Raw genomic sequence first — 18000 nt, forward strand, 5'->3', positions numbered from 1 at the left:
GAGGCCCTCACATGTCCGGCACACAGCTCTATCCTCACCTGAGGCCCTCACATGTCCGGCACACAGCTCTATCCTCACCTGAGCCCCTCACATGTCCGGCACACATCACTATCCTCACCAGAGGCCCTCACATGTCCGGCACACAGCACTATCCTCACCTGAGGCCCTCACATGTCCGGCACACAGCTCTATCCTCACCTGAGGCCCTCACATGCCCGGCACACAGCTCTGTCCACACCTGGGGCCCTCACATGTCCGGCACACAGCTCTATCCTCACCTGAGGCCCTCACATGTCCAGCTCACAGCTCTATCCTCACCTGAGGCCCTCACATGCCCTGCACACAGCTCTATCCACACCTGAGGCCCTCACATGTCCGGCACACAGCTCTATCCTCACCTGAGGCCCTCACATGTCCGGCACACAGCTCTATCCTCACCTGAGGCCCTCACATGTCCGGCACACAGCTCTATCCTCACCTGAGCCCCTCACATGTCCGGCACACATCACTATCCTCACCAGAGGCCCTCACATGTCCGGCACACAGCACTATCCTCACCTGAGGCCCTCACATGTCCGGCACACAGCTCTATCCTCACCTGAGGCCCTCACATGTCCGGCACACAGTATATCCTCACCTGAGGCCCTCACATGTCCGGCGCACAGCTCTATCCTCCCCTGAGGCCCTCACATGTCCGGCACACAGCTCTATCCTCACCTGAGGCCCTCACATGTCCGGCACACAGCTCTATCCTCACCTGAGCCCCTCACATGTCCGGCACACATCACTATCCTCACCAGAGGCCCTCACATGTCCGGCACACAGCACTATCCTCACCTGAGGCCCTCACATGTCCGGCACACAGCTCTATCCTCACCTGAGCCCCTCACATGTCCGGCACACATCACTATCCTCACCAGAGGCCCTCACATGTCCGGCACACAGCACTATCCTCACCTGAGGCCCTCACATGTCCGGCACACAGCTCTATCCTCACCTGAGGCCCTCACATGTCCGGCACACAGTATATCCTCACCTGAGGCCCTCACATGTCCGGCGCACAGCTCTATCCTCCCCTGAGGCCCTCACATGTCCGGTACACAGCTCTATCCTCACCTGAGGCCCTCACATGTCCGGCACACAGCTCTATCCTCACCTGAGCCCCTCACATGTCCGGCACACATCACTATCCTCACCAGAGGCCCTCACATGTCCGGCACACAGCACTATCCTCACCTGAGGCCCTCACATGTCCGGCACACAGCTCTATCCTCACCTGAGGCCCTCACATGTCCGGCACACAGTATATCCTCACCTGAGGCCCTCACATGTCCGGCACACAGCTCTATCCTCCCCTGAGGCCCTCACATGTCCGGCACACAGCTCTATCCTCACCTGAGGCTCTCACATGTCCGGCACACAGCTCTATCCTCACCTGAGGCCCTCACATGTCCAGCACACAGCTCTATCCTCACCTGAGCCCCTCACATGTCCGGCACACAGCTCTATCCTCACCTGAGGCCCTCACATGTCCGGCACACAGCTCTATCCTCACCTGAGCCCCTCACATGTCCGGCACACAGCTCTATCCTCACCTGAGCCCCTCACATGTCCGGCACACAGCTTTATCCTCACCTGAGGCCCTCACATGTCCGGCACACAGCTCTATCCTCACCTGAGGCCCTCACATGTCCGGCACACAGCTCTATCCTCACCTGAGGCCCTCACATGTCCGGCACACAGCACTATCCTCACCTGATGCCCCTCACATGTCCGGCACACTGCTCTATCCTCACCTGAGGCCCTCACATGTCCGGCACACAGCACTATCCTCACCTGAGGCCCTCACATGTCCAGCACACAGCTCTATCCTCACCTGAGGCCCTCACATGTCCGGCACACAGCTCTGTCCTCACCTGAGGCCCTCACATGTCCGGCACACAGCACTATCCTCACCTGAGGCCCTCACATGTCCGGCACACAGCTCTATCCACACCTGAGGCCCTGACATGTCCGGCACACAGCTCTATCCTCACCTGATGCCCTCACATGTCCAGCACACAGTACTATCCTCACCTGAGGCCCTTACATGTCCGGCACACAGTACTATCCTCACCTGAGGCCCTCACATGTCCGGCACACAGCTCTATCCTCACCTGAGGCCCCTCACATGTCCAGCACACAGCTCTATCCTCACCTGAGGCCCTCACATGTCCGGCACACAGCTCTGTCCTCACCTGAGGCCCTCACATGTCCGGCACACAGCACTATCCTCACCTGAGGCCCTCACATGTCCGGCACACAGCTCTATCCTCACCTGAGGCCCTCACATGTCCGGCACACAGCTCTATCCTCACCTGAGGCCCTCACATGTCCGGCACACAGCTCTATCCTCCCCTGAGGCCCTCACATGTCCGGCACACAGCTCTGTCCTCACCTGAGGCCCTCACATGTCCGGCACACAGCTCTATCCACACCTGAGGCCCTGACATGTGTACAACGTCCAGACCCAGCTCACTAGTCTCCTATCATCTATATTCTCCAGCAGCATACAGTAAAAAATGGCGCATGTTCAAAACGCTATTTTGCAGTTTGGTGATAAAACGTTAAATAGCGTTTTAATGTTAAACGTTAAAATAGCGTTTTGAAGACTGTAGCGGCGGCTCCATGCGCCATTTGTTATTTGTACATAAATAAATAATAAATATTCATAAATATAAATAATGTGTAATTACATGTATGTAATTTTTTTTTTCTCCTTACTGTTTGAATTTTTTTTTTTTATTAAATGAAGTGGGGTCCCCCCTCCTGAGCCTCTTTAACCCCTTGTCCCCCATGCAGGCTGGGATAGCCAGAATGCGGAGCCCCGGCCGACTGGGGTTTCGCACCCTGAGCTATACCAGCCTGCATGGTCCATGGTATGGGGGGGCAAGGGCAGGGCCGGAGCTACCATAGGAAAAAATAGGCAGTTGCCCCAGGGCCCCAGAGCCTGTAGGGGCCCCCAAGTTGTCCCTCCCCCATCTGAACTGTTGCTCCCCAGGGACACTGCAGAGTCTGTTAAGTTGGGGGATGATTGGGGGAGGGTCAGCAGCCAGCTCAGGGGCCCAGGAGGGAAATTTGGCTGCAACAAAAGGCCTCTGATGACGCTTTTTGGTCAGGATCAGGGGCAAACCCAGGATTTTCAAGTGTGGGATTCCTGAAAGGTGTCCCTCAGCCACGCACCATACAGTATAATAATATGGTAGGAGATCATGCTGTGTACACATAATGCAATTTCCCATACAACTGACAGGACCTGACAATTATTTCCTAAATGTCCGATCTGCTCCCGATCGACAATGGGATGGATCAGGAGCAGTTTGGATACAGATAATAATGAGGACAGCCGACATTGGTGATAAAGGGGAAAGTGAAGCTTATACCTGACTGTTGAGTTCCCCAGAGCTGCCGCACGCTATGTACACATGCTGCTGCTCCGCACGGTTGCCATCTCATCCCTTTAAATACTGGCACATATGAATTATACATGCCTTGTGGCTAGTAGATGCAGTTTAAGCACTGATTATGTGTGAGTAGCCCCAGAACCTGTATAACTTAGATGTGTCTGTATTTAAATCGATGAGGTGGCAACCCTAGCTCCATCCAAAGTCATCAGTAGCAGGGAAAGAAAGGGGGCGGTGCTGTGAGCTGCAGGATGCCTGCAGATATTCTGGTATCTTAGCTTGTGACTCCCAGATGCCACAATGAACCCGCCCAGGGAGTCGTCGCCCTCGCCTCCACCTGGGGCAAGGGAGGCAGGAAAGAGTCCCTTGTCTATGGATTGGACAAGGGCTCCGGGGGGGAGGGGGAGGCTTGGCCGCCCCTTCCCCCCGGAGCCTCTCCATACCATGGACCATGCGGGCTGGTATAGCTCAGGGTGCGAAGCCCCACTCGGCCGGGGCTCCGCATTCTGGCTATCCCAGCCTGCATGGGGGACAAGGGGTTACAGAGGCTCGGGAGGGGGGACCCCACGTCATTTTTTTTTATTTTAAACGATAAGCTACATATATATATATATATATATATATATATATATATATATATATATATATATATATATATATATCCTACTAATATAATAAATGGGAAAGTTCGGATGTTTGGATGTTTGTTACTCGATCACGCAGCAATGGCTGAACGGATTTGAATGAAATTTGGCACACACATAGTACATTACCTGGAATAACGTATAGGAGACTTTTTATTCCCATAACCAAAAAGGGGGCGGAGACAAATACAAATTTCACTGGAAAATGTAAACTGCAGCCATTCTTACACTGTTAATGGCAGGGTTCTCACACTTTGCACAGTTGGTCGTTGGTTGACTGGGATTAATATTCAGAGAAGTGGGTGGAGCCTATAAAAGCCAATCATAATTCACCTATTGATTTTCAAGGTGAATATTTACATTGCTGCCATTCTAGCACTGTTAATGGCACAAGCCTCAAACCTGGTACAGTTGGTCATTGGGTGACTGGGGTTCAAATTCAGAAAGGGGGTGGAGCCACAAACAGCCAATTCGATTTGTTTCATTCCAATGCATATTATTGATGCCAAACACCGCAAAGATCACAAACTTGGTATTTGATTAATTGTGCGTTAGGGTTAGAAAAGTGGGCACAGCCAACACCAGCCAAATACATAAGCGGGCAACGCCGGGTCATAAGTGGGCGGAGACAAATACAAATTTTACTGGGAAAATGTAAACAGCAGCCATTCTTACACTATTAATGGTAGGGTTCTCAAACATTGCACAGTTGGTTAGTGGGTGACTGGGATTAATATTCAGAAAAGTGGGTGGAGTCTATAAAAGCCAATCAAAATTAACCTATTGATTTTCAAGGGGAATATTTACATTGCTGCCATTCTTGCACTGTTAATGGCACAAGCCTCAAACCTGGTACAGTTGGTCATTGGGGGACTGGGGTTCAATTTCAGAAAGGGGGTGGAGCCACAAGCAGCCAATTAGATTTGTTTCATTCCAATGCATATTATTGATGCCAAAGACCGCAAAGCTCACAAACTTGGTCATTGAGTAATTGATTAATTGTGTGTCAGGGTTAGGAAAAGTGGGCGCAGCCAACACCAGCCAAATACATAAGCGGGCAACGCCGGGTCATAAGTGGGTGGAGACAAATACAAATTTCACTGAGAAAATATAAACTGCAGCAATTCTTACACTTTTAATGGTAGGGTTCTCAAACTTTGCACAAGTGGTCACTGGGATTAATATTCAGAGAAGTGGGTGGAGCCTACAAAAGCCAATCAAAATTCACCAATTGATTTTCAAGGGGAATATGTAATTGCTACCATTTTTGCACTGTTAATGGCACAAGCCTTAAACCTGTTACAGTTGGTCATTGGGTGACTGGGGTTCAAATTCAGAGAAAGGGGTGGAGCCACAAACAGCCAATCAGATTTGTTTAATATCAATGCAAATTATTGATGCCAAAGACTGCAAAGCTCACAAACTTGGTTATTGAGTAATTGTGTGTTAGGGTTAGAAATAGTAGGCGGAGCCAACACCAGCCAAATACATACCTGAACAATGTTAGGAAATAAGTGGGTGGAGAAAAATACAAATTTCATTACGCAAATGTAAACTACAGCCATTCTTACACTGTTAATGGCTGGGTTCTTAAACTTTGCCCAGCTGGTTACTGGGTGACTGGGATTCATATTCAGAAAAGTGGGTGGAGCCTATAAAAGCCAATCAAAATCCACCTATTGATTTTTAAGGGGAATTGTAATGATCCGCTCAGCTGGATGCACTGGCAGACAGCTGTTTGACCATTCCTCTAGTCTGTGGGCTGCAGGTCTCTGCAAGAGAGACCTGTTTTTCCATTACAAGTTTCTGGTCTCTTCTGCTGCTGAGGAATTTGCATACACTCGTTATGCAAATCCCTTACCTGCCTCCTTTGATGACTGGCAGTATAAAGAGCTATGTTTCCCAGAGTCCTTGGCTGGTCATAAGGGTTAGTTCCTGTGTAACACTCGCCTGGAGTGTCAGCCTTGCTCTTTGTTTAAGATTAGCTTAGAGCAATTCCTGGAACTGCACTAGGCAGTTTCCCTAGTGCCGTTAGGATTGCATATCTGTTTGTTTGTCTGTTGCGATTGTCCTGTCCCAGCGGTGGTCGACAGGAAATCGTTCTGTGTGTCTGGGTGCTAACCGGAACAGCGGTTGTTACTGGTAGCCCCTTCTGATCTGGCTTCCTGGATCGCACTAGACTTTTGCGCTGGTGCTGTGGATCCTTCTGTTCTGTCTTCCTGGATCGCACTAACCTCTTGCGCTAGTGCTGTGGATCCTTCTGGTCTGCTACTCTCTTGCTGTACTTGGATCGCACTAGCCTCTTGCGCTAGTGCTGTGGATCCTTCTGTTCTGTCTTCCTGGATCACACTAGACTCTTTCGCTAGTGCTGTGGATCCTATCTTTCGCTTGTTCATGTTTTCGTGTGTCTGTCTTGTCTGCTACGAACGCTTGCTGGAGGCTCGGTGAGGTAACCGTTAAGCAAGCGCTCGCGTCCTCTGTTTCATGTTTGTCTGTCGGTGGTTAGTTAGGCGTGCTTGTCTCTGGTGTGCTTATCACGCGGAGACCGCGCATAAACGCGTGCACTGTTGCGAATGAGTGCGGTGTTCGCGTTTAGCTAGCGTTTGTTATTTTCCGTATCTTCTCATTGTATGATTTGCTGTGCCTTTGCTACTCTCGTGCTCTGCCTTGCTGTAGCCTTGTGTCACCTCTGGCAATCGCCTCTCTCACGATTGCGTTCCTACTTCATATCTGCTGTTGTGTATGCACCGTCGTGGGTTGGCGACTAGTTTGGTGCACACACATACAATCTGTCCCTGTGCTCATTCTCTTCCACAATTGCTTCTCTTGCGATTGCGTTCTCACTTGGTTTCTTCTGTTGTGTGTCTGCCGTCGCAGGTTGGTGGCTAGATTGGTGGACATACATACATTCCTCATCTGTGCTTATTCGGTCTTGTGTCGCTGTTAGCAATCGCCATCTCCGGCGATTGCCTTCTCGCTTTGTCTTCCTGGTTGTGTGTTCATCGTCGCAGGGTGGCGACTAGTTTGGTGAACACACATACCCTCTGTCGCTTTGATCTCTCTCTTTCAGGGCTGTCTTGCCCTGCGTTTCTTCCCTTCATACAATTCCTGTCTGGCGTGTGTGGCAGGGCAGAGGAGCTGTTCCTCTGCACTCCACAGCTCCCCCTGTCGACAGGAATTTCCCTCTACAGGTGCATTGCCCCTTTTGCTGGGTTCCCGCAAATTACACGCTTGTGGAGGATTTCCGCAGTGTCAGCGCACGTCTTGTGCGCTGATCACGGAGAGAATCCCACAATCGTTACAGGAATATTTAATTGCTGCCATTCTTGCACTGTTAATCACCTGTACCTGGTACAGTTGGCCATTGGGTGATTGGGGTTCAAATTCAGAAAAGGGGTGGAGCCACAGCCAATCAGATTAATTTTATTTCATTGCAAATTATTGATGCCAAAGGCCGCAAAGCTCTCATACTTGGTCATTAAGTAATTGTGCGTTGGGGTTAGGAAAAGTGGGCGGAGACAACACTAGCCAAATACATACCCGGGCAACGCCGGGCGTCCAGCTAGTATATATATATATATATATATATATATATATATATATATATATATATACACATACATACATACATACATACATAAATACATATACAGTGGTGTGAAAAACTATTTGCCCCCTTCCTGATTTCTTATTCTTTTGCATGTTTGTCACACTTAAATGTTTCTGCTCATCAAAAACCGTTAACTATTAGTCAAAGATAACATAATTGAACACAAAATGCAGTTTTAAATGATGGTTTTTATTATTTAGTGAGAAAAAAAAACTCCAAACCTACATGGCCCTGTGTGAAAAAGTGATTGCCCCCCTTGTTAAAAAATAACTTAACTGTGGTTTATCACACCGGAGTTCAATTTCTGTAGTCACCCCCAGGCCTGATTACTGCCACACCTGTTTCAATCTAGAAATCACTTAAATAGGAGCTATCTGACACAGAGAAGTAGACCAAAAGCACCTCAAAAGCTAGACATCATGCCAAGATCCAAAGAAATTCAGGAACAAATGAGAACAAAAGTACTGTAATTGAGATCTATCAGTCTGGTAAAGGTTATAAAGCCATTTCTAAAGCTTTGGGACTCCAGCGAACCACAGTGAGAGCCATTATCCACAAATGGCAAAAACATAGAACAGTGATGAACCTTCCCAGGAGTGGCCGGCCGACCAAAATTACTCCAAGAGCGCAGAGAAAACTCATCCGAGAGGCCACAAAATACCCCAGGACAACATCTAAAGAACTGCAGGCCTCACTTGCCTCAATTAAGGTCATTGTTCATGACTCCACCATAAGAAAGAGACTGGGCAAAAATGGTCTGCATGGCAGATATCCAAGGCGCAAACCACTTTTAAGCAACAAGAACATTAAGGCTCGTCTCAATTTTGCTAAAAAAACATCTCAATGATTGGCAAGACTTTGGGGAAAATACCTAGTGGACCGACGAGAGAAAAGTTGAACTTTTTGGAAGGTGCGTGTCCCGTTACATCTGGCGTAGAAGTAACACAGCATTTCAGCAAAAGAACATCATACCAACAGTAAAATATGGTGGTGGTAGTGTGATGGTCTGGGGTTGTTTTGCTGCTTCAGGACCTGGAAGGCTTGCTGTGATAGATGGAACCATGAATTCTACTGTCTACCAAAAAATCCTGAAGGAGAATGTCCGGCCATCTGTTTGTCAACTCAAGCTGAAGCGATCTTGGGTGCTGCAGCAGGACAATGACCCAAAACACACCAGCAAATCCACCTCTGAATGGCTGAAGAAAAACAAAATGAAGACTTTGGAGAGGCCTAGTCAAAGTCCTGACCTGAATCCTATTGAGATGTTGTGGCATGACCTTAAAAAGGCGGTTCATGCTAGAAAACCCTCAAATAAAGCTGAATTACAACAATTCTGCAAAGATGAGTGGGCCAAAATTCCTCCAGAGCGCTGTAAAAGACTTGTTGCAAGTTATCGCAAATGCTTGATTGCAGTTATTGCTGCTAAGGGTGGCCCAACCAGTTATTAGGTTCAGGGGGCAATTTCTTTTTCACACAGGGCCATGTAGGTTTTGAGTTATTTTTCTCACTAAATAATAAAAAACATCATTTAAAACTGCATTTTGTGTTCAATTATGTTATCTTTGACTAATAGTTAACGGTTTTTGATGAGCAGAAACATTTAAGTGTGACAAACATGCAAAAGAATAAGAAATCAGGAAGGGGGCAAATAGTTTTTCACACCACTGTATATATATATTATTTATATATATATATATATATATATATATATATATATATATATATATATATATATATATATATATATATATATATATATATATATATATATATATATATATATACTAGCTGGACGCCCGGCATTGCCCGGGTATGTATTTGGCTAGTGTTGGCTCTGCCCACTTTTCCTAACCCTAACGCACAATTACTTAATAACCAAGTATGTGAGCTTTGCGGTCTTTGGCATCAATAATTTGCAATGAAATAAAATTAATCTGATTGGATGTGGCTCCACCCCTTTTCTGAATTTGAACCCCAATCACCCAATGGCCAACTGTACCAGGTACAGGTGATTAACAGTGCAAGAATGGCAGCAATTAAATATTCCCCTTAAAAATCAATAGGTGGATTTTGATTGGCTTTTATAGGCTCCACCCACTTTTCTGAATATGAATCCCAGTCACCTAGTAACCAGCTGTGCAAAGTTTGAGAACCCTGCCATTAACAGTGTAAGAATGGCTGCAGTTTACATTTGCGTAATGAAATTTGTATTTTTCTCCACCCACTTATTTCCTAACATTGTTCAGGTATGTATTTGGCTGGTGTTGGCTCCGCCTACTATTTCTAACCCTAACACACAATTACTCAATAACCAAGTTTGTGAGCTTTGCGGTCTTTGGCATCAATAATTTGCATTGATATTAAACAAATCTGATTGGCTGTTTGTGGCTCCACCCCTTTCTCTGAATTTGAACCCCAGTCACCCAATGATCAACTGTACCAGGTTTGAGGCTTGTGCCATTAACAGTGCAAAAATGGTAGCAATTACATATTCCCCTTGAAAATCAATTGGTGAATTTTAATTGGCTTTTGTAGGCTCCACCCACTTCTCTGAATATTAATCCCAGTGACCACTTGTGCAAAGTTTGAGAACCCTACCATTAAAAGTGTAAGAATTGCTGCAGTTTATATTTTCTCAGTGAAATTTGCATTTGTCTCCGCCTACTGATGACCCGGCATTGCCCGATTATGTATTTGGCTGGTGTTGGCTGCGCCCACTTTTCTAACCCTAACGCACAATGAATCAATTACTCAATTACCAAGTTTGTGAGCTTTGCGGTGTTTGGCATAAAAAAAAAGCATTGGAATGAAACAAATCTAATTGGCTGCTTGTGGCTCCACCTCCTTTCTGAAATTGAACCCCAGTCACCCAATGATCAACTGTACCAGGTTTGAGGCTTGTGCCATTAACAGTGCAAGAATGGCAGCAATGAAATATTCTCCTGAAAAATCAATAGGTAATTTTTGATTGGCTTTTATAGGCTCCACCCACCTTTCTGAATATTAACCCCAGTCACCCAGTAACCAACTGCGCAAAGTTTGAGAACCCTGCCATTAACAGTGTAAGAATGGCTGCTGTTTACATTTTCCAGTGAAATTTGTATTTATCTCCGCCCCCTTTTTGGTTATGGGAATAAAAAGTATCCTATACTTTATTCCAGGTAATGTACTAGGTGTGTGCCAAATTTCATTCAAATCCGTTCAGCCATTGCTGCGTGATCGAGTAACAAGCATCCAAACATCCATACATCCAAACATCCGAACTTTCCCATTTATTATATTAGTAGGATATATATATATATACACATTATTTATATTTATGAATACTTATTATTATATTTTTTATTGACGGTATGTACAAATAACAGATGGTGCACAGAGCCGCCGCTACATTGTTCAAAACGCAATGTTGCGTTTTAATGTTTAAACATTAAATCGCGTTTTAACATTAAAAAGCTATTTAACGGTTTAACATTAAAACGCAAAATAGCGTTTTGAACATGCACCATTTTTTCCTGCTCCCTCACCTGAGGCCCTCACATGTCCGGCACACAGCTCTATCCTCACCTGAGGCACTCACATGTCCGGCACACAGCACTATCCTCACCTGAGCCCCTCACATGTCCGGCACAAAGCTCTATCCTCACCAGAGGCCCTCACATGTCCGGCACACAGCTCTATCCTCACCTGAGGCCCTCACATGTCCGGCACACAGCTCTATCCTCACCTGAGGCCCTCACATGTCCAGCACACAGCTCTATCCTCACCTGAGGCCCTCACATGTCCGGCACACAGCTCTATCCTCACCTGAGGCCCCTCACATGTCCGGCACACAGCTCTATCCTCACCAGAGCCCCTCACATGTCCGGCACACAGCTCTATCCTCACCTGAGGCCCTCACAGCTCTATCCTCCCCTGAGCCCCTCACATGTCCGGCACACAGCACTATCCTCACCTGAGGCCCTCACATGTCCGGCACACAGCTCTATCCTCACCTGAGCCCCTCACATGTCCGGCACACAGCTCTATCCTCACCTGAGGCCCCTCACATGTCCGGCACACAGCTCTATCCTCAACTGAGGCCCTCACATGTCCGGCACACAGCTCTATCCTCCCCTGAGCCCCTCACATGTCCGGCACACAGTATATCCTCACCTGAGGCCCTCACATGTCCGGCGCACAGCTCTATTCTCACCAGAGATCCTTCACATGTCCGGCACACAGCTCTATCCTCACCTGAGGCCCTCACATGTCCGGCACACAGCTCTATCCTCACCTGAGCCCCTCACATGTCCGGCACACAGCACTATCCTCACCTGAGGCCCTCACATGTCCGGCACACAGCTCTATCCTCACCTGAGGCCCTCACATGTCCGGCACACAGCTCTATCCTCCCCTGAGGCCCTCACATGTCCGGCACACATCACTATCCTCACCAGAGGCCCTCACATGTCCGGCACACAGTATATCCTCACCAGAGGCCCTCACATGTCCGGCGCACAGCTCTTTTCTCACCAGAGGCCCCTCACATGTCCGGCACACAGCTCTATCCTCACCTGAGGCCCTCACATGTCCGGCGCACAGCTCTTTTCTCACCAGAGGCCCTTCACATGTCCGGCACACAGCTCTATCCTCACCAGAGGCCCTCACATGTCTGGCACACAGCACTATCCTCACCTGAGGCCCTCACATGTCCGACACACAGCTCTATCCTCACCTGAGGCCCTCACATGTCCGGCACACAGCTCTATTCTCACCAGAGGCCCTCACATGTCCAGCACACAGCTTTATCCTCACCAGAGGCCCCTCACATGTCCGGCACACAGCTCTATCCTCACTAGAGGCCCTCACATGTCCGGCACACAGCTCTATCCTCACCTGAGGCCCTCACATGTCCAGCACACAGCTCTATCCTCCCCTGAGCCCCTCACATGCCCGGCACACAGCTCTATCCTCACTAGAGGCCCTCACATGTCCGGCACACATCACTATCCTCACCAGAGGCCCTCACATGTCCAGCACACAGCACTATCCTCACCTGAGCCCCTCACATGTCCGGCACACAGCTCTATCCTCACCTGAGGCCCTCACATGTCCAGCACACAGCTCTATCCTCACCTGAGGCCCTCACATGTCCGGCACACAGCTCTATCCTCACCAGAGGCCCCCACATGTCCGGCACACAGCTCTATCCTCACCTGAGGCCCCTCACATGTCCGGCACACAGCTCTATCCTCACCTGAGGCCCCTCACATGTCCGGCACACAGCTCTATCCTCACCTGATCCCCTCACATGTCCGGCACACAGCACTATCCTCACCAGAGGCCCTCACATGTCTGGCACACAGCTCTATCCTCACCTGAGGCCCTCACATGTCCGGCACACATCACTATCCTCACCAGAGGCCCTCACATGTCCGGCACACAGTATATCCTCACCAGAGGCCCTCACATGTCTGGCACACAGCTCTATCCTCACCAGAGGCCCTCACATGTCCGGCACACAGTATATCCTCACCAGAGGCCCTCACATGTCTGGCACACAGCACTATCCTCACCTGAGGCCCTCACATGTCCGGCGCACAGCTCTATTCTCACCAGAGGCCCTCACATGTCTGGCACACAGCACTATCCTCACCAGAGGCCCTTCACATGTCCGGCACACAGCTCTATCCTCACCAGAGGCCCTCACATGTCTGGAACACAGCACTATCCTCACCTGAGGCCCTCACATGTCCGGCACACAGCTCTATTCTCACCAGAGGCCCTTCACATGTCCGGCACACAGCTCTATCCTCACCAGAGGCCCTCACATGTCCAGCACACAGCTCTATCCTCACCAGAGGCCCTTCACATGTCTGGCACACAGCTCTATCCTCACTAGAGGCCCTCATATGTCCGGCACACAGCTCTATCCTCACCTGAGGCCCTCACATGTCCGGCACACAGCTCTATCCTCACCTGAGGCCCTCACATGTCCGGCACACAGCTCTATCCTCCCCTGAGGCCCTCACATGTCCGGCACACAGCACTATCCTCACCTGAGGCCCCTCACATGTCCGGTACAAAGCTCTATCCTCCCCTGAGGCCCTCACATGTCCGGCACACAGCTCTATCCTCACCTGAGGCCCTCACATGTCCAGCACACAGCTCTATCCTCCCCTGAGGCCCTCACATGTCCGGCACACAGCACTATCCTCACCTGAGGCCCTCACATGTCCGGCACACAGCTCTATCCTCACCTGAGGCCCTCACATGTCCAGCACACAGCTCTATCCTCCCCTGAGGCCCTCACATGTCCGGCACACAGCACTATCCTCACCTGAGGCCCACACATGTCCGGCACACAGCTCTATCCTCACCTGAGGCCCTCACATGTCCAGCACACAGCTCTATCCTCCCCTGAGGCCCTCACATGTCCAGCACACAGCTCTATCCTCCCCTGAGGCCCTCACATGTCCGGCACACAGCACTATCCTCACCTGAGGCCCTCACATGTCCGGCACACAGCTCTATCCTCACCTGAGGCCCTCACATGTCCAGCACACAGCTCTATCCTCCCCTGAGGCCCTCACATGTCCGGCACACAGCACTATCCTCACCTGAGGCCCACACATGTCCGGCACACAGCTCTATCCTCACCTGAGGCCCTCACATGTCCAGCACACAGCTCTATCCTCCCCTGAGGCCCTCACATGTCCGGCACACAGCTCTATCCTCACCTGAGGCCCTCACATGTCCAGCACACAGCTCTATTCTCACCTGAGGCCCTCACATGTCCTGCACACAGCTCTATCCTCACCTGATCCCCTCACATGTCCGGCACACAGCACTATCCTCACCAGAGGCCCTCACATGTCTGGCACACAGCTCTATCCTCACCTGAGGCCCTCACATGTCCGGCACACATCACTATCCTCACCAGAGGCCCTCACATGTCTGGCACACAGTATATCCTCACCAGAGGCCCTCACATGTCTGGCACACAGCTCTATCCTCACCAGAGGCCCTCACATGTCCGGCACACAGTATATCCTCACCAGAGGCCCTCACATGTCTGGCACACAGCACTATCCTCACCTGAGGCCCTCACATGTCCGGCGCACAGCTCTATTCTCACCAGAGGCCCTTCACATGTCCGGCACACAGCTCTATCCTCACCAGAGGCCCTCACATGTCTGGAACACAGCACTATCCTCACCTGAGGCCCTCACATGTCCGGCACACAGCTCTATTCTCACCAGAGGCCCTTCACATGTCCGGCACACAGCTCTATCCTCACCAGAGGCCCTCACATGTCCAGCACACAGCTCTATCCTCACTAGAGGCCCTTCACATGTCTGGCACACAGCTCTATCCTCACTAGAGGCCCTCATATGTCCGGCACACAGCTCTATCCTCACCTGAGGCCCTCACATGTCCGGCACACAGCTCTATCCTCACCTGAGGCCCTCACATGTCCGGCACACAGCTCTATCCTCACCTGAGGCCTTCACATGTCTGGCACACAGCTCTATCCTCCCCTGAGGCCCTCACATGTCCGGCACACAGCACTATCCTCACCTGAGGCCCCTCACATATCCGGTACAAAGCTCTATCCTCCCCTGAGGCCCTCACATGTCCGGCACACAGCTCTATCCTCACCTGAGGCCCTCACATGTCCAGCACACAGCTCTATCCTCCCCTGAGGCCCTCACATGTCCGGCACACAGCACTATCCTCACCTGAGGCCCTCACATGTCCGGCACACAGCTCTATCCTCACCTGAGGCCCTCACATGTCCAGCACACAGCTCTATCCTCCCCTGAGGCCCTCACATGTCCGGCACACAGCACTATCCTCACCTGAGGCCCACACATGTCCGGCACACAGCTCTATCCTCACCTGAGGCCCTCACATGTTCAGCACACAGCTCTATCCTCCCCTGAGGCCCTCACATGTCCGGCACACAGCACTATCCTCCCCTGAGGCCCTCACATGTCCAGCACACAGCACTATCCTCACCAGAGGCCCTCACATGTCCAGCACACAGCTCTATTCTCACCTGAGGCCCTCACATGTCCTGCACACAGCTCTATCCTCACCAGAGGCCCTCACATGCCCGGCACACAGCTCTCTCCTCCCCTGAGCCCCTCACATGTCCGGTACAAAGCACTTTCCTCACCTGAGGCCCTTACATGTCCGGCACATAGCACTATCCTCCCCTGAGGCCCTCACATGTCCGGCACACAGCACTATCCTCACCTGAGGCCCACACATGTCCGGCACACAGCTCTATCCTCCCCTGAGGCCCTCACATGTCCGGCACACAGCACTATCCTCCCCTGAGGCCCTCACATGTCCAGCACACAGCACTATCCTCACCAGAGGCCCTCACATGTCCGGCACACATCACTATCCTCACCAGAGGCACTCACATGTCCGGCACATAGCTCTATCCTCACCTGAGGCCCTCACATGTCCAGCACACAGCTCTATTCTCACCTGAGGCCCTCACATGTCCTGCACACAGCTCTATCCTCACCAGAGGCCCTCACATGCCCGGCACACAGCTCTCTCCTCCCCTGAGCCCCTCACATGTCCGGTACAAAGCACTTTCCTCACCTGAGGCCCTTACATGTCCGGCACATAGCACTATCCTCACCTGAGGCCCTCACATGTCCGGCACACAGCACTTTCCTCTCCTGAGGCCCTTACATGTCCGGCACACAGCTCTCTCCTCCCCTGAGCCCCTCACATGTCCGGTACAAAGCTCTATCCTCCCCTGAAACCCTCACATGCCTGACACACAGCTCTATCCTCACTAGAGGACCTCACATGTCCGGCACACAGCTCTATCCTCACCAGAGGCCCTCACATGCCCGGCACACAGCTCTCTCCTCCCCTGAGCCCCTCACATGTCCAGCACATAGCACTATCCTCACCTGAGGCCCTTCACATGTCCAGCACACAGCTCTGTCCTCATTTGAGGCCCTTACATGGCCGGCACACAGCACTATCCTCACTAGAGGCCCTCACATATCCGGCACACAGCTCTATCCTCACCAGAGGCCCTCACATGCCCGGCACATAGCTCTATCCTCCCCTGAGGCCCTCACATGTCCGGCACACAGCTCTATCCTCACCTGAGGCCCTCACATGTCCAGCACACAGCTCTATTCTCACCTGAGGCCCTTACATGTCCTGCACACAGCTCTATCCTCACCAGAGGCCCTCACATGCCCGGCACACAGCTCTCTCCTCCCCTGAGCCCCTCACATGTCCGGTACAAAGCACTTTCCTCACCTGAGGCCCTTACATGTCCGGCACATAGCACTATCCTCACCTGAGGCCCTCACATGTCCGGCACACAGCACTTTCCTCCCCTGAGGCCCTCACATGTCCGGCACACAGCTCTCTCCTCCCCTGAGCCCCTCACATGTCCGGTACAAAGCTCTATCCTCCCCTGAAACCCTCACATGCCTGACACACAGCTCTATCCTCACTAGAGGACCTCACATGTCCGGCACACAGCTCTATCCTCACCAGAGGCCCTCACATGCCCGGCACACAGCTCTCTCCTCCCCTGAGCCCCTCACATGTCCAGCACATAGCACTATCCTCACCTGAGGCCCTTCACATGTCCAGCACACAGCTCTGTCCTCATTTGAGGCCCTTACATGGCCGGCACACAGCACTATCCTCACTAGAGGCCCTCACATATCCGGCACACAGCTCTATCCTCACCAGAGGCCCTCACATGCCCGGCACATAGCTCTATCCTCCCCTGAGGCCCTCACATGTCCGGCACACAGCTCTATCCTCACCTGAGGCCCTCACATGTCCGGCACACAGCACGTTCCTCGCCTGAGGCCCTCACATGTCCGGCACACAGCACTATCCTCACCTGAGGCCCTCACATGTCCGGCACACAGCACTTTCCTCACCTGAGGCCCTCACATGTCCGGCACACAGCTCTATCCTCACCTGAGGCCCCTCACATGTCCGGCACACAGCTCTATCCTCCCCTGAGGCCCTCACATGTCCGGTACACATCACTATCCTCACCAGAGGCCCTCACATGTCTAGCACACAGCTCTATCCTCCCCTGAGGCCCTTCACATGTCCGGCACACAGCTCTATCCTCACCTGAGGCCCTCACATGTCCAGCACACAGCTCTATCCTCACCAGAGGCCCTCACATATCCTGCACACAGCTCTATCCTCACCTGAGTCCCACACATGTCCGTCACACAGCTCTATCCTCACCTGAGGCCCTCACATGTCCGGCACACATCACTATCCTCACCAGAGGCCCTCACAT

General features: G+C 51.1%; 1 protein-coding gene across 1 annotated transcript in view; it reads right to left on the bottom strand.

Annotated features, from left to right (window-relative positions):
• LOC137544725 (non-lysosomal glucosylceramidase-like) overlaps positions 1-13591 on the bottom strand; it is a 160202-nt gene extending 146611 nt beyond the window's left edge. Inside the window, exon 1 of the mRNA XM_068265820.1 lies at positions 13417-13591. Within this exon, the coding sequence (XP_068121921.1) occupies positions 13417-13591 (175 nt within the window). The remainder of the gene's footprint in view (positions 1-13416) is intronic.
• Positions 13592-18000: the final 4409 nt, after the last annotated feature.

This window comes from Hyperolius riggenbachi, chromosome 1 (genome assembly GCF_040937935.1).
Source record: "Hyperolius riggenbachi isolate aHypRig1 chromosome 1, aHypRig1.pri, whole genome shotgun sequence".
Classification (NCBI taxonomy): Eukaryota; Metazoa; Chordata; class Amphibia; order Anura; family Hyperoliidae; genus Hyperolius; species Hyperolius riggenbachi.